The sequence below is a fragment of the Pseudochaenichthys georgianus genome, chromosome 16 (assembly GCF_902827115.2).
Source record: "Pseudochaenichthys georgianus chromosome 16, fPseGeo1.2, whole genome shotgun sequence".
Classification (NCBI taxonomy): Eukaryota; Metazoa; Chordata; class Actinopteri; order Perciformes; family Channichthyidae; genus Pseudochaenichthys; species Pseudochaenichthys georgianus.
This window is the reverse complement of record NC_047518.2, coordinates 7,998,349-8,016,949: the sequence shown is the minus strand read 5'-3', so window position 1 is coordinate 8,016,949 and position 18,601 is coordinate 7,998,349. Positions and strand designations below refer to the sequence as shown.

The 18,601-nt window shown below is 41.2% G+C and overlaps 1 protein-coding gene across 5 annotated transcripts in view; it reads right to left on the bottom strand.

Moving 5' to 3' along the window:
• Window positions 1-18,601, bottom strand: part of grik2 (glutamate receptor, ionotropic, kainate 2) — a 309,207-nt gene that overhangs the window by 18,654 nt on the left and 271,952 nt on the right. For 3 of the 5 annotated variants that reach the window (XR_011644593.1, XM_034101861.2, XM_071205800.1), the window contains 2 exons: window positions 3,418-3,668; window positions 3,173-3,200 (listed from right to left, as the gene is read on the bottom strand). Coding sequence is in view for 4 of the 5 variants with exons in the window: in XM_034101861.2 (XP_033957752.1) it covers window positions 3,173-3,200; window positions 3,418-3,668 (279 nt within the window). In the remaining variant the exon portion in view is untranslated. Of the gene's footprint in view, window positions 1-2,103; window positions 3,201-3,417; window positions 3,669-18,601 lie in introns of those variants that run through there. The other 2 variants (XM_034101863.1, XM_034101862.1) reach the window with 2 other exon arrangements.

The window sequence follows — 18,601 nt, the reverse complement described above, 5'->3', positions numbered from 1 at the left end:
TTGGCCATTCCTCTGAATGAATTCATACTTGAGTTGCGCAGTTGTTCATGCACTTGTACAATGTGTTTCTTCAACGTGAACACCACATGGAACATGCACATACCCTTTTTCTGGGACCTGAATTCTTATTCCACCGTTAACACCAAGATAACAATTTCAATTTCATACAAAGCAATTTGTAATTGCAGTTAAAACGTAGAGTTTTACTTTTATTAACAGTAATCCATGTTTAAGACTTATAGCACATGTGTAAATCGTTTTTTTCCATTAAGAAAACATATTTATCCAATATTTGAATAGATTTAAATGGGATGCTCCGATCGCCAATTGCGGGGCCGATCGCCGGAATCAGTATCGGCCGATACCGATCGCCGATCCGATCGAGTGGGCGTGGCCTAAATGCAAGATTTAAACATAATTTCAATCTTCCATTTAAAGTGATGTTTAAAACTCAGTTAATGCTCATTCACTGGAGCTTCCACAAACAACAATCAACTTAATTATTACATTCAAATGATGTACATTATTCAAGTTTACATTGACTTTGGAGAATAACACGGGAGAGATGAGCAGAAGCGTTCTCTTTTCCTCTCTCCCCCTCTCTCTCCCTCTCTCCCCCTCTCTCCCTCCCCCTCTCTCTCTTTCCTGCCAGCCTGTCAGCATCTCATGCAGCTCACTGATCCAGTAATGAGTGACCCGACAGTGAAGAATAAATGTATTTATAATGACTAGTTTAGCTAGTTCCAGAGGTAGATCCAATAGCTAAGTGTGCTAGGTCTAACTCTTGTGTGTGTCGCTCCGCTCAGCGGTCCGTCTCAGCGGTCCGTCTCAGCGGGCGGAGCTGCAGGATTTCTGCTTCACGTTGCATTCCGCTATTTTACTGTCTTTTTCGGACACCTTGAAATACTGCCAGACCGGTGAAGCCATGTTGGCGAGCTTGTTTTGCCGCGCACAGAGAAAAGTGTCATGTATTTTACGTCGTGCGATCGGCTCTCGCGATCGGCATGTTTAGAGAGCACCGATCGATCGGTAGAGAGTGAGTATCGGCCGATCACGACCGGTGACCGAGCGATCGGAGCATCCCTAATCAATATACACATTTTTTTACGTATCTTATTTTGCACAACTGTGTAGAGGGAAACACTTACACAAATACAATCATCATCTGAGATGTTTTAGATGTATTTTCTTCAAGAAATGCCTTTTTACGGTCACTTTTTAATGATGGTAATAGAATGATCTCATAGACCCATAAGCAGGTAACATGAGTAAGCCTGGGGCCATGGCCTTCACAGTATTTAAACGATATGTATGTTTTATTACATGTTAGCATATCTGAGTGTTTTCACTGTTCATAATGACACGCCAGAGGCGTCTGTTCAATCGATACAGGGTGAGTGGGCCACGCTGAACTCTGTACAGTCAATGCATCAGATGCAAGAGGAGGCTGTTTCTGGACTCTCCAGGATAAGTGGCGTGGAGCTCCACAGAATATAATGAATGCTTCTTTTTTCTAGAGAGACAGAACAACATGTCTATTTAAACTATCGGATAACTATTCTTTGGGTAATCTCCCTTTAAATATTGTATAACATTTAGATATGTCTTAAGAATCAGTCCACGCCTCTGACAGTTATATTAGAATATATACAAAAAGCTTCCTAAAAATGTTTTGATTAAGTTGTATAAAATGATCTAGATATACTATATATACTAAGTTAATATGTTGTGCAGTATTTAAACTGGTTAGCAGCATATAACATAATGTATACAACTTGTATATATAAGTCATGTGCTTATGCAGAAAGTTATAAAACTATTAATTCAGTACGCAATATATTAACTACCTTATTATGTTTTTTTAGAATGTGCATTTTCTTAATCTAAAATAACGTAGAGTTCCTTCTGTTGTGTTTGTTTCTTATTTGTCTCCACTAAAAAAGACATGGCTTTCTCCACCTCCAAACATGATACATGTATATTGTTGGCATGACGCCGCTCTGTCCACAGTAATGACTAACAATGATGATACAAACAAATAAACATAAAAGTGTCACATTTGTTTTATTTATTGGCATAGCTTAATGCTAACAGTTAGCTTTGAATGTGCTTCTAAAGTGCTTCTACTGTTTCACCATAAGTCTTTCAGCCGAGTATAAAATAGCTGCTATTTGATCTGCTAATGCAAAAAACACTCATATAAAAATGTCTAAGTATATATATCCTTCAATTGTGACAAAAATGAGTATACATTTACAGTGTCACGTTTGAGGACATACGTTATGTACAAAATGATTAATTTCACACAACGTGTGTGTATTATAATCCATTTGATCAGCTGCATCTAGCCTACACAAGACATGGCTTCAAATGAGTGAAGCAGTTTAAATACTTTAAGAAACTTAAACCATGACTTTAACTGAATGTATTGTGTCAGATTTCACATAACTCTATTCGGTTAGTTGAAAGCAATAATATTAATTTTAAATATACAATGTTGGGATCAACTTAATATTATTGCTTTCAACTAACCTAATGTGACATTTGTTGAGAAAATTACATGTATTTAAAGTCAACGTTTCAGTGTATGATCGGCAGCTGAATAGGTCTGGATTAAGATATATATTATGATTATTGTCCTACAACAAGTGAGTATGTGAAATAGAGCATGTATGACAACCTAAGTACATATTCCACTATTCCACCCATTATGTATGTTCACTACTTGCCCCAATTATTTCTCTGACGGTGCCGGCGTTTCTATCAGCACATTCTCAGTGGCAGGATGGGAGCTCTAGTGGATGAGCTGAAAGCCCCAGATATGCACAGTGAGCATCATTGATAGCAGGAGATGGAGATGGACAGCAGCAGCGGTGGGGGGGGGTGGGGGGTGTTAGTGGGTGTGTGTGTAGAGGTCATGGGTCATGCAGCAGAGCAAAGGGCCTGTGATCCAACTGGATATTACTGCCAGCATTTCAAACTTCCTTTTATTAAACTGCTCTTAGTGTTCCCATTCCCTTGGGGGTGTCAACAAATAAAAACAGTTCAATAGTTTTGGGAAGTTTTAGATCATGTTAACAACAGAACACAAGTTTCTGGAGTTTTTCTTGAGGTCATTTGAGATGGTGGTTAAAGTCTAGCTTGGATCCATGGTGACAGCAGAATTCCTCACGTTTCTTATCTCGTTGTCGCCATTGGGCCTAAGTGAATAAATGCAAAGAAACCAACCCTTATCTTGCTGCATATGATATAGCAATGTAATTATAGTGTGATTATTTAGCATATATTTTGTTTCATTTTGTTAGCATTTGCATGTATTTGCTATGAGACAATGCATTTCATAGCATATGTGACTATAGTAAGAAATTCTGCTATCATTGTTGTAAGTAACAAAGAACAGTCAGGAGTATGTCTTACCTTCTCAAGTTGTGCGTTCTGTTTGGACTTGTAGAGGAACTCGCCCACGGCCACGAACACGGAGAGGACGAGTCCGGCAGCCAGCACGATGAAGATGCCCCCGATGTTCTGCACCCCCAGGGCGCTGGCCTCCTTGCTATCCTCCTCCGGACAGCCGTTTCCTCTCCACCACTTCTCCTTCATCATGTGCAGCTTCCCCTCCTCCTGAAGCTGCAGGATGGCTATAGTGATCTTATCTCGGTACGGAGAGCCTGAAGGACCAAAACACACGGGTTCAGCGCTTTAACATTGTGTTACCTGTAATTGGCCCGTCATAGTGTTTGTTTGTCTGACAGTCCCACCTTTTTTTGTTTTCACGGTCAACTTGGATATATAGCATTTTTGTATTTATTTTTTTATTTTCAAATTATGTGCAATGCCTTGTTTTATCATGCTGCTGTAAAGAAAACAATTCCAATTTGGGATCAATAAAGTATATCTTATCTTATTTACTACCCCCTGAAGCAATATGGACGAAAGGTCAGCGTTGTGGAGAGAAACAACTGTTTACTTCCATAACAGTATATAGATAATAAGCTGTTGTTCTTTCCTAAACTCACCATGCTTAGTGTTTGAAAGATTCAGAAACATAAGACCAAATCTCCTCTTGTTTTTCTTTGTACCCACGCTTTGTTCTCATTTTGTAATACCTATGACTTATGGGATTCTCCAATGGGTTCTTGTGTTGGCTCTTAGGGAAGAGAGATACACTGAGTGGTCAAGAGCAGTCGGATACAAAAATACATGTTGTTTTCACAGTCAATGCGTGTTACGTCAAACAAATAGAACGTTTCAAATAAAGGAACGGGAATATCATACAGTCAAATGTAGGTTATATTTTTACATGTAATTAGATAGATTGAATATACCATTTGTGGGCTAATGATATAATATTGGTGTATTGATCACAGACTATACACAACCTTGGGGGATGATAGGTGTTGGTTCAGCTGCTGAATGCGAACATACTGTATTGCTCTGTGATGCTTTTATTTATATTTTAAACACAAGTACTCAAACTCAGGAAAATCCAATAAATGCCTTCTTTATTGAACAGCACCTCAATGTAACTACTGCTACAGTTATGCTTCTTACGGCCCCTACACACGGCGGCGTGCGTTGCCGCTTCAACGCTTCTGCCCATTCACTTTGAATGGGGTGACGTCACGATTTGCCGAACTGCATTGTGGGAGCAAAGCGTAGCTTCTCTCGCGGTGCTCCCTGCAAAAGTAGAGCAATGTTCTACTTTTGCCGCCTCGACGGAGGCGTCAGCCAATCAAATCCCTCGTATGTAAATCTGACAGTACAAGCACTAGCCAATCAAACCGCGTGTATGTTGGGAGAGCCAGACCGCAGTTATTTCCCATATGTCAACAAAAGGAGGAGAAAATTATCGTGGTGGTAAGGAATCACCCGGTACTCTATGACCAGTCCCTCTTTACATACAGGGATACAAACCGGAGGAGCCAGGCATGGGGGGAGGTGGCAGAGACAGTGGGGGAAACTGGTAGGTTTTCGCTTGTTTGGGGAGTTTATATCCAGTGTACTTCGTTTGAATGGACAGCTAGCAAGCATAGACAGTATATTTAGCCAGCATGGATGTAGCATGAATGCTTTGTATGTCCGGGGCGGGACATTCATGTGATTGGTTGTTGGTCGTGTTGCTCGCGTTGACTCCCCAAGCTCAAGACACGCCCACCGCCAAGCGGCAACGCACGCCGCCGTGTGTAGGGGCCGTTACAGACTCATTTTGGTGGCAATGCTCGAGATCTAGCTAATAGCAGACTCAGATGGTTAATTCATAATTTTAACAGACTGTTGTTGCATGACCACCAATATGTATCATATTTTATTTACTCATATACAGAAAGGAAGAACCTGTAAAAAGCATACATTTAGCAAATGCAGGTATTTCATATTTTTAAAGCATAATAACACAAACCAAATGTCATTAATCTGTTTTCCTTAATGACTCAGTCTACTGTGTGTTTTAATTACTATAGCACATGGTTAACATTTTAGCGTGCAGTAGCTGTACACAGATCCAGCCTGTTAGGCATTTGTTTCTTCATAATATTTGCTTCACATTGAGCAGACCGTTCTGGTCTTTGATCATGATTGGGTAGACCTTTTTCAATATTTTAAATACACAGCTGACTGCATTACATGAGTTTAACTCCGCCACACAAGGCTAACGACCCGTCCACACAGCTTCTGCCCATTGACTTTGAATGGGGTGACGTCACTTTTCGCCGAACTGCATTGTGGGAAGCAGAGCGGAAGGCTGCAAAAGTTGAGCAATGTTCAACTTTTGAAGCTTCTGAAGCTTTCGGTGGAAGCATCAGCCAATCAAATCATATGCCAGTACAAGCTCTAGCCAATCAAACCGCTGCTTGTGTGTCAGGGGCGGGAGATTCATGTGATTGGTTGTTGGTCGAGCTTCAGACACGCCCGCCGGCAAGCTTTTTCCAAAGCCGCTGTGTGGATGGGCCGTAAGGCTAAGTGTGGATGTCAAGGGATTGAAAGGCTAGAAAGAAAAGAAACAAGCAACTTTGGCACCGCATTGAAGCGATGAGATGATACCTGAGGCATGGGCCTTGTTTGATGGCATAACTTAAAAAAGACTGACAGGAACAGAAAAACTACCCGGATCAACCGTGAACTTTTCCTTAAGCCCCACCTCCAAACCGTTCCTTCACTTCCGGTCTTGGCTTAGCCAAATAAATAGTGAGGGAAAGTAGATTAATCTTTTAGTGCATTTGTGAACCTAATGATTTAAAATGGCTACTCAAGCGTGCATTTTGTGAACTTTATTTATTTCATGGGAATGGAATCTTCTTGGACTCAATGACGTACAACTGTTGTGTCTGCTCACTTTGGGGGACTGGTTCCACTGCCTCCATCACTAAATCCTTTCTCAGAGAATACTTTAGAACATATACTGTATAAAGAATTCAATAAAAGCATTTGATAACATACACTGTAGCTATTGACTGTGTCGTGCTAAGCTTTGTTTCTTGACTTGCCTTGCTTTTGGCTGACATACATATGTAAAGAATGATGCATTTTAAAGCATTTCTAATGCATTTAGGTCTTACAGTGTTCCTTAATGCAGATAACAGGAGAACAAATAACACTTGTTCTTTGTAAAAAGGTTACCATTTGAATATACCCTTTATGTGTTTAAATAAGTACATTGACTCTAATTTGATTACTGTTTGTGTTTTTCAAACTGCTTTACAAAATATTGAATCAACATAAACAATTATAGAATTATAGTTGAGTGAGCATTCAGTAAATTCCATTCTGCATTCCAGTATATTTCATTGTTCGTGTTTAACATTATAAAATATTAACGCTAACATTTTTGCACTGCTTTGGGCTCATATCTCCACTCAGTCTCCCTGCATAGCTGTTTGATTAGGACCCGTTGCCATGGTTAATCTGCGCTAATGTTTTCACTGCGAGCTGTTACCTTGGCTTAATAAGTTAATGTCCTCAAAGCGAGCATTGAAATCTTCTCTCCTGTCTGCAGAATGCTCAATGACACCCCCCCCCCCTTTCTCTTCTGTTTTCCCAGCAGCCTCTCCACTCAGGTGAAGCTCTGCAGAACCTTCCTCTGCTCTGCTGATCAAAGCCAGTCACATGTCAAGATCCCTGATTAACCCTGAAGGGTAAATAAAGCCTCGTTAAAAAGAAGAAAAAAAGGAAACCTCCCTGCGGTACAGCCAATACACTGTAATCACAATGTTAATGCGGCTCGAATGATTTAAAATACTAATACACCTATTATCACAAACACTTAGCATGAACTCTCCCAGGAGCACGGTGGATGAAGATATGTTTATATGACAACAGGAAACATTATCAATTGGCTAGCTCCCGGAGGTGGGAAGTAGTGAAATACTTTGTTGTTGTACTTAGTGGGTTTTTTTCTGGTATCAGTACTTCACTCCACTATTTATTTTTCTGGCAGCTTCCTACTTTTATTCCTTACATTTTTAACACAAATACCTGTACTTTCTACATCTATCATTTTCCAAACATTTTTTGGTGTGATCAATCAGTGAGTCATTGTGCGCCTTTTCCAACCGAAAAACGCGATCGGTGTACAGTATGTATGACGATGACAGTATGACAATTGTAAATATAAGTTTGTTCTGCCCATACTTCTTTACTTTTACTTGAGTAAAGAAGTCTAGTCAGTACTTCTACTTTATTTCTAAACACGAGTATCTGTACTTCTACTGGAGTGAATGATGTGTGTACTTTTACCATCTCTGCTAGTTCCACTGTCTCAGTGATTGGTAGTTAGTATGCAGAGCTGGTTTTCCACAGTGTTATGTAGTGGATGACCCAAAAGACCCTGAGCGGTGACAATGGTCGTGTTGACAATGTGTGTGGCTGCATTCACAAGGCCGTGTTCACACTCTTTAACATCTCCTGTCCTTCATCTCTGCCCCAGGGTTTTCTGCTATCCGACGATGTATTTTAGAGCGAGCACCCAGCATGCTTCAAAAGCATCGATCACCATGGTGATGTTGAATGAGAATTGCACTCTGGTTTAAAGTTATTCATTGCCATCAGTAGATACCTTTCCTTCAACTCCGGAGTGGAACAACAAGCCACTGTGCGTCACATGAATCACTCGCTACGACAAAGACGCTGGAGGCCTTGAGACCGCGCTGGCTCTGCCCGATCAGAACAGATTGAAAGACCTCCATTGAGATACGACTGGCTAGAAGAAAAACAGGAGCGTGGTGTCGTACAGGCAGGACTGTGCCGTAAACGCTTTGGGAAAGTGTCATAACACGCACTGACACCATCATGAAATGGGTCTAGTACCTCCTGACCCACTGCGTTGAAAATGGAGCAATGCTGTGCCTTTGCAAATTGCTTTTATATTAGAGTTGTAAAACACACAGGCACATCGTCAGATCCTGCTGTATTTTCATACAGAGAAGCAGATGGCATTACACGGCTGGCCCTCGGCTGTGATACTTCAGGGCCCGATAAATACAGCCTCTGTGCTCTGTTCAAATAACTGATCTGTTAGTCTAGTCACTAAGTCACATGATCATTCCAATCCTCTGGTTTCATTTAAATAAAAACCTCAACATGATTCTTGAATAAATCAATTCCAACCCTTTTTTCTACTCTGATGAATGCATCATCACATCCGGACTCAACTACTGAAGTGGCATTCTTGACGCTCCATCCTCCGAGGTCCTTAATGAACTCAAGTGCATCCGTCCCGCTTCCTTGTCTCTCAATGGGTTCAGTTCAAAGTGCTTCTCTACAAATAAAGCCTCCATCATCAGAACAGCTCCCACCTCACTGTTCCATTGCTCCAGCTAACTTTCTCCAACATCCTGTCCTGTCCTGTCCCCACCGCCAGTGCCAAAAAGCAAACCTGGGATGACAGGATGTTGTCCATGGCTAGAACATGTGTCAACAAGATCAACAATGTTCAGCTAAACTAGAACAATTAAGCCAAAGATAAAACACATTCATTATGATACATTCTATAATCCTAGGTTTTTAAACTTCAGAGCTGTGCGTTGAGTATGGACTTGTTCTCCTTTGTAATTTTACTTTGTCTTTTTTTTTAACAGTACTTCCATTTTGTTCTCGTTTCTAACAAACGTTACAAATGTAAAAACGTCTTTACACACTCTTTCCAACTTTGTAATCCTGTACTGTTGGTTTCTGCCATCGTCTTCATATGTGTTTCTACTTTCCTACACACATACTTGTTTGGTATGCAATGTTAACGTTTCATGACTATTTGGGATTAGTAGGACCTAATAAGTATAAAACCTAAGCATCGACTCTGAACAGGAAGTCGTTTTAAAAAAAAAATAATGTCCTCATATCTGGACAATGGGCTTAATTTACTGTAACTGTAACACAATAAAGTCACCAGTGTATCACAAAGTACACCACTTGTATTTCAATGCCTGAAAAGTCAAACCTATTGGCCTGTGAGAAATGCTGCATACCAAAACTGTTAACCTCAAATTCAAGTCAACAAGGTAAAGAGTGTTGCCGTCTCACTTTGATATCACTGCCAGTGGCATCATAACCAGAGTAGTAGGTTGATGTGAATGTGAGTCTTGTGTCATGTTTCCATTGCTATAACATATATATTTACACATTTGAATTACTTTTACTTTTATTACAGTTGCGTTCACTGTTCAAGCGTAAGAACACATTACATGTCACACACCATGCAGGATTTTCCAGAGCAGTCTTTTTTCTGCAACGCACTGGGTTTTTAAGGTTTTTCGGACTGAGACACGGGTAGTGACCTGATGTTGTTTGCCTTTTAGCGAAAGGTGTGCATTCTCTTCCTGTACATGTTCAACATCAGTGTTACGCTTGGCCAAGTATGTCTGAGACACTGTCAGGCAAAACTCGAGGAACTACATTACGTCCTTTCTTGGTGTACCACGTTCAGTGTTGTATTGGCGATACAGTAGCCAGCTGTTGACTAAAGTGAGGTCAGTGAAATGCATCAGCATCCGAATTGTCCAGTTCTTGGTTCGAACGCTCATTCGGTAGTAACTCATCATCCTGTCTACCAAGTCAACCCCACCCATCTTGGAGTTGTACTTGTGCACAATACTTGGTCGTGTGACAGTCACATATTGTTTGTCACTCTTGGACAATCGCTGGCAGGTATCTTCTGGCTGTTCATCTTGAACAGAGGAAATAATCCAAATTGGTTAATTGTCATACCACTTCACCACACCATCTCCCCTGGCAACTGATGCTGAGGCACCTCTTCCTTGCTGTTTCATGGTTTTGTCATCTGGTAGCTTTGACAGTGCTTCAGTGATGTGGGTCTTCATTACTGTACCAGTCAGGTATACCTGCTTCTCCAGCATTTGATCCACAGCTGTTATGGTTATGAAGAACCGATCATAGCATACTTTTGTACCAGGATGCAGAGTTTTAGCCAGACATTCGATGACCAAGTCTTCCAAACCCAATCCCTCCGTCCCTCCGAAAGAAATAAGGTATCTTGGTCGTATTGTCCCTGAAAAGGAATCAGCGTGGATCCTGACAAAGTCCAAGCAATAAGATCCTATCCTGCACCAACGAATCACCTAATGAGATGCTAAGTATTGACATTATGGGCACCCTACCAAGAAGTCTTGAGAGACACGAATACCTGTTGGTTGTGGTGGACTACTTTACCCGGTGGGTTGAGTACTGTGGGATTCAAACCCAAACCAAGGGTCTGGATGAGGAATTTCCCTCAGTCAAGTGTGAAGGACAAATTCACAGCAAAGCTCGCCAAATGTGGAAAGGTCCCTACCGGGTAGTTAAACAACTTGGACCCCTAAATTACCAGGTCGTTTTGGAGGATGCAGGCCAAGATGTGAGATCAATGCATGTCTGCAACCATAAACTCTTCTACCCTAGTGCTGAGGACTTGGAACTCATAGACAGGAAAATAGTACTGGATATTCTACAGGAAAGCTCTAAAGAGGACTTCTTAGGCTTCCTAGATTGAATGTCAGTGGGAAGATCTGAATCTCTCTTTATCTTCTGCTAAATTGGCAGAGGTATTACCTGCAGCTCATGTGACCACTTCATCCTGATGCTGACTTATTCATGGATCCTCTCCGACAGAGCAAGAGAGCATTTGGCTTATTTGAAGATAAAACACACAGTTTTCATACTCAAACACAAATGTAGTTGTTTAAATGTTACATGAAGGAAAGTCGTTATGGCTCAGAATCTAATTTCACTTATTTTAACCTCGTAGTCGTGATGGGAATTTATTATCATCATATGTGCTCACATAAGGACAAAGACATGTAAAATAAGGACACTTAGCTTATGTGTGAATCAGAATCAGAAATAATACACTAATCCCAGGGGGCAATTAGTTTTCCATGTTCCATTTTAAAATATAAACTCGAAGAAATTAATAAAATATATTATATAAACATAAAGAATTAAAGTATTATCTCCAATAAAGATAAAATAAATTAAAATAGATTGTATAAACATGCAAGATATTTGTTATATAAATATGATAACCCTAACCCCTAACCCATTGCTTGGTACAGGGTATATGCAGGAATCCTGAAGTCAAATGTAATACCTTTTAAGACCTTTTTTATGACCCTTTCCATACATTTTAAGACCTCTTTGACACTTCGAGTTCTAACCGGTTACCTTGGCGACACAATTTACCTCACATTTACTATACAGTATTGATTGTCCTTCCTCCTTATCTTCCAACCATTTTGACGCAGACTTGCATTTCCCCATAACGATGTTGCTTAACAACCGGCGTAAACGGGCCTTCACGCGCCATCAAGCAGTGAGCGCGCGATGTCCTGTTCAGATGACGTCAAACCCAACGGGATGCCATCAATAAACTACACAGAATCACACTACACACCTACGCCATGACTACATTCAGGCAGACTGTGGAATACAACCTCTTTGGACAATGTATACTTATTGAAAACAAGCTACAAAATGTAATACCTTGGAAAATGCCGTTTAATACTTTTTAATAGCCTTCATTTTCGCTAAATTGATTTATCAACTTTTAATAACTTTTTAAGACCTCGTGGACCCCCTGTGGTAATAACGAAGGTGTACTTAAAGTGTCATCAAAGACACTATGCGTGGACATCTAGTGGTTTTCTCATGGCTGATGGATGGAGAGATGTGCTGTTCTCCTCCTCAGTGCTTAACAGAATATGTTAATGTATGAGCTGCGTGTGCTTATAAAGCAGCCACTTAATCCTCCAGTGGAGGAAGAGTGGAGCGAAGTGACAGGCCGCTCTGAATCCAGAATAAGACACATAGATGTTATCTGCCAGATCAAAGCGGAGTAATAGCACACAGATCCCTGATGCATTGTCTCTCAATGAAGGAAACACTTTAAATCAAATGTGCTGCGATGTCTTACACTCTGAACATGTGTATTTTTAGCCCACCTAGTGCTGCTCTTTGTAAAACATCCAAAGGTTTGATTTGCATGCTAACACCGGGAACAATCGCAAAGAAAAGCAAATACATATTTCAAACACATATATCCTGAGGATTTTGGAGTGTTTTATATTCTGTCTGATAAATAGATTTGGCAACCAGTCTCCATCATGTTAAACTTCATAGTGCTATCAATCCAGGCTTGGCGAGTAACTGAATACATGTAATGCCATTACGTAATCAGGATACAAAAAAAGGTAACTGTCGTCCCTTACATGATCAGATTCTACCTGAATCTGCTTTATGGTTTTCACTTCTTTTAATTCAGCAGGTGAACCTATATGTTCATACTGTATACAGCTTAACTGTGTGTATTAAACTAAAATGGAGACTTTTCTGTCAGCTCAGATTTCTGCTTTTTTAAATGGTGTTAATATAATTAATGAAAGGCAGGTTTTCCTATAAAAACATTTGTTATACTAAATATCTTTTCTACACAGTTACATTGTTCAGTTGTCTTACATAATACTCTTATGTAAAAAACATCTTATCAATATTTATTTTCTCTTGTGTTTTTTGGCATTGCATTTGACATTGAGGTGATCCAAAAGTAACAAAGTAATCAGGACATTACTTTTAGTGTGAAACTTAGATTGGATCACATTTTTTCACAGGTAACTAGTCATTTTAACGGATTACTTTTTTAACGTCACTCTCCCAAGCCTGGATACGTCTTACCGATGCAATCTGAATAAGGAGTTTTGGAATCGGGGCGGTACATATGACACGTTTGATTTCTGTCCAACTTAGTACTATTACGTTAATGCTCTTGTAATACATGTAGGTATATTATGTAGTGTCGGGCAGAACGGGCTAGTTTCCTGCTCAATTGAGAAAAGGGCAAAGTGTGCAGCTGCTGTGTGTAGTGTGGTGTAGGTGGAATACAAATATGCTGAATAAGAGCTTCAGCCCATAAAAAGCTCTGAACAGAGCCCTGCATGTACTACTGGAGAAGCTTTATTTAAAACATTTAAAAAAAGAGAACACACCCTGAATCCAACACACTCTCACTCCCTAAGCGTCCAATAGCGACGTTTGGTCAGTGTCTGTGGCGTCCAATTGTGACGCTCCTAGGCTCCTTCAGCGTCATAAAGGGACGCAAATAGCTTTCAACTGATTGCAATGTATTCCCATCTGCGTCGGGATTTGACGCTCATGGAAGCACGGCATTCGTTTATGTCGGCTGCCCTTAAAGGTAATGTGAGCGTCCATTCCCAGGAGTAAAGGATGGCAGAAGACACTACACTACCCAGAATCCCCAGCTATCGTTTGGACTACACCATGTGCTCTTGACAAACCCCGTGATAGTCCTCAAGCTCTGTGATTGGAGAGTGTGCTCCGAGGGTTAAGTCGATTCTCGAACAGCACTTGAAATGGGATGGAACCACGGCAGACTGTCCAAAACTGGATTTGAACGGGTCAAATATAAAAGTGAGCCGAATTAGTGTTGATACTGCAAGGAGACGTATTGTGTGAAAAGAAATGTAAGATTTTGTTTAATGGCTGATATATTTATGATCCACGTCACGTTATCAGTTCCTCATGTTTGTCTTCTCATCAGGGCTCTATAAATACAGAACTACGGCAGATATGTAATATGTAATGCAGCCGAACCGTGTATTACAATGCCGTTATGTGATGACTTTCAAAGAGAAAAGCAAGCACACTCGGAATAAGGTATTATTATTATTTTGGTCTGTTTCCGGTATTTGTTAATGACGATGTGCTCTGAGATGTGAGCCTGGAATTGCACAGGGGGGAAATAACGTATCTTTAGATGCGGATTTTGTTAAACTAATATGTTTAGGCTGTGGACCAACACTATACATTGACGGGGAAGGGGGTAGCAATAAAGATAACACCATTAAACAGTTACACAACATAACAGAAATAATATCGATAGCAGCGTCCCTAGCAACCACCTTGGTAACAATGAAAACGTCGCGATTTCCTGAAGTAATCTTCGTAATAACTAGCAAACTAAAGATCATGTACATCCACTGCACACATAATCTGAAATAACAACTCATATTTCTCGCATCAAATGACATCAAAACGCATTTTAATGGCCAAACTAACTTTAAAATAGGCATTTTACACCCAGAATAAAACGAATTTCGGCCATGTTTTCTTTTTCTGCAGGGAGAAATTTGAAGATCACGTGACATAGACGCCAGCCATCGGAATGAATGGTGAAAAAAACGGGGTTTGTCAAACAGAGCACATGGTGTAGGCCAAATGATAGCTGGGGATTCTGGGTAGCGTAGTGTCTTCTGCCATCCTTTACTCAGAAAACATATTTGTTTCTCCGAATCGAAGGGGAAAAATACAAAAGCATTGCACACAATTTAAACCAATCAATGTTGTGTAATTAACAAGGATAATCTGGTGTTTTTTAGTCGATGAGTAGTGCAGATATCACTGTAAAATCAATCAACAGTAAGAGGAGTACTTACTTCCGGGTGTAAAATTCTCCGTTATCCAATGGGAATGGACGCTCACATTGCCTTTAAGGGCAGCTGACATAAACGAATGCCGTGCTTCCATGAGCGTCAAATCCCGACGCAGATGGGAATACATTGCAATCAGTTGAAAGCTATTTGCGTCCCTTTATGACGCTGAAGGAGCCTAGGAGCATCACAATTGGACGCCACGGACACTGACCAAACGTCGCTATTGGACGCTTAGGGAGTGAGAGTGTGTTGGAGTTTGCCTTTAATAAGGGTTATCAAAGATTATAAATATGAATCTATTGGATTGTATATTAGAAAATAGTAATAACTTTAAATGAACAGTAACTATAGTTTAAATCATACATACATTATTGCAGGTGACATTAAGAATATTTACATAAATAAAATAATATCTGCATTTTTCATTAAGACTGTTTTATAATGTTCAGATATGTAATGTTTTGTGCTGTTTGCATTCAAAAGAAATGATTTGTTCACATGCATCAGTAATGTCACTTTTCTTAAGCCTCCTTTTTTCGGTCATAATTGTGAATTCTCCTCACTGGTCTGCTGTCACATGTGATTTCAGACTGATTGATGTTGTGTCCATCAAACCTGGGTCATACACACTTAACGGAGCTTTATCACTCATGATGTGTCGTGTCAGCAGCACATCCCAAACAGGTACTGCACTCGGGTTGTTAAGAATTGATGTATGCGTCTTCATTAAGTGTGAGCTCTCTGTCTAATATCCTTTCATTCTCTCTCACACACACCCCAGAGTGTGCCTGGGAGGTGGCAACGTGATGGGGGGCTGTGGGTTAAGGTTTGACATGGGGGAAGTCGCCGCAGGTCACAGCGTTGGAGATCTCCTATTTCCCCGAAATGCTCTCCCGGCTTCCTGTTTATGAGGCGAGGCGCCCGGAGGGACCGCAGCCTGCTGACACGCAGCACACACACTTCCCCCTAACACTGTTTGATTAATGCAGCTTAATGAAGCTAAATGAAGATTGATACTCATCAGGGAGAGAGGAGGATGCTGCATAATGCATGGCCTCCAGAGCAACCCAGTCTCACGGCATTTCGTGTTATAGTCACGAAATATATTTAATCTATTGATTCGTGTTCACCAACACGATTTTCGCATTTTTCCCGTGTCACACAGAACGATTAAATAAAAGCTTTAACACGAAATGCCGTGAGACTGTTGTCCTGAGACTTCAGCAGGGCAGAGGAGCACTGTGGCTGCACACCCTGCACACTGGGCAGATTACAGATTGTGGGACAATTCGTTACCATGAACACACTGTAGTTTATTTGGACTCAGACCATGTCCTTCGATAAAGTGGTGCAGGTATGAGTCGTTAAACCCTGAAATGAGTTGAACTTGCAGTTCCCTCGCCTTGGAGTTACAGATGTTGCTACCGTGAAAAACGGTGGTTAACAAAAGCTGAGCGAGATATTCATTTTTCGTTCCCCAGCACAAAATACGTCAGTACATACACTACTGATGAATGTCTAAAGCTTCTACGTCTCATAATAATTTGCTTCAAGTTTCTCGGTTTCTACTAAATGTCATCGCGGCAAAAATAGCCACCTTTAGCTTAGGGTCGCATCTTTTAGGTGAAAAGATGCGACCGCGATGTAGCAATAACTACAAAAAGTGGAGTCGTTCACTAACATATTGAATGTTGTTGGTTTTGGTCCTTTCAAAGGATTTCTTCAAAATAAGAAGAATGGATAATAACTTAAGCATTATCCTTTAGAAGGTTGGAGAACCGCCTCCTGAGCCAGCAGCAGGGTAGAGGAGCAGACTGTGGCTGCCCACCCGGTTCACAATGGGCAGATTAAAGATGTCTGTACAGGCAGTCGCTGCATTTATGTGTGAAATAGCGCATAAACACGGTGTCATTAGGAAAGTTGGTAAGAACACGTTTTAACACCCAGCTTAGGGGCCTCTCTCCTCTACACGACATCCAGAACAGTAAACACGGCCAAAAACAAAGGCCTGAAGAGAGAAAAGAGGAGAACCAACCCAAGCTTCACACTCCAGACATTCCCCGACCTGGATCCCAGCAGACAGCCACGCTACTGTCACTGGGGCTGATGCGAGATATTGAATGTGCCGTGTTGACAAGGGAATATATTGTTATCTAATCTGGTTATTTCCACAATAACATACACAAGCAGCGTTGCACATGGTCAGGTAGTGTAGGTGGTTAAGTCAGGGCCGATGGAGGGTTTGGAGCGGCACTTGATGTGGCGGCAAACACGCCAACTGAGCTGAAGTGGGTGGGTGTAGGGGTCGGTTTGGAATTTCGCCTTAGTTTCACCGGCTCCCCTTTGGCCCTGCAGTCACCTGACTTCCTGTACACCTGCACATTATCCCCTTTTATTTTAAGCTTGTATTCAATTATATATTTACATTGCTGTTAGTCTTGGGTGGATCATTGTATGTCGTTATTTGTCATGAACAGTAAGTTCTGTTTCGCCTTGCCTCGTCCGGATCAAGCCTGGAACACATATATTGTCTGTGGTGTGCTTTCTGTCGTTCATTTGTGTCTACCCTGATTCACTACCTGTGGCATTTGTTTTGTGGATTCAAAAGAGGTACTTCGTAAACAAGTGACGGGATCGTCTTTTTATTTAACAACGCCCCTTCGTGTTTAAACGCTGTCCTGAGAGTCACCATAAGCTGCCAGCAGAGGTTTCACGTAGTAAACACACCATTAGAATGAGCTATGACGAACAGCTGGGAGGTGATCTCAGTCTGTCCATTACAGAGCAGAGGGAGCCGCCACGAGGCATTCGCTGAGTGCTGCGGCTCTATCAGCGCCCGAGTGCTAATGCCGGCTGACACCTACTCTCTGTTCAAGTCAATGAGATATATGCTAAATGGTCCGACTACATGGGAATACAGGCTGCATATGGTAAAGGGTACTAAAGGGTAGGATTAGCAATTTAAATACCTTGTTCTGACTGCCTGTATACGGGCCACCAGGGAGTAATGATGCTAACACCTTTCTTCAGTACGGACAGTCTGTGCGATGCCACAGGCCAGCCCCCACTTTCACTTTATTACACTCACCCTTTAAAGCTACCTTTCTGTCTTTCAGTGACATGCACATATCGCTCAAGGATAGATATAGTATATAGGCACACACGCAAATGCATCCAGGAAATTGCACACACACGGCAGCAAACCTTCAAACGGAGCACATCAGTCAAGAAATGCAATCACCCAAAGCAAATATAGCCTACCTCCACTGTTTTCACACACAGCAAAACAGTCACTCAAATTACCTTGTGTGGCTGACCAGTGGAGCATACACAAACAGCAGCGCGACCTTGCCAACACTCAGTCCCAGAGGACGTCTCCCTGATTCGTCACGAGGAAACAGCCACCAGATATCATCTATCCTCCGTGTAGACATTTCCGAAGGCAGATGATGGTGATGATATTTGGTTGTTGCCGATTATAGATCGTTTCTACTGTGTAAATGTGGCCGTTTTCATATCAAAATGTCTGGCTATTTCATTATTTACTATGTTTTATTCCAGAAGTGATCACAACAGGGCCAAATATGCCAGGCTGTGTTTTGGAGGAATGGGGAGTATTTCCAATTCATGGAATGTTGCAGCCATAAAAACATGGACAGTGTAGTTTGCTT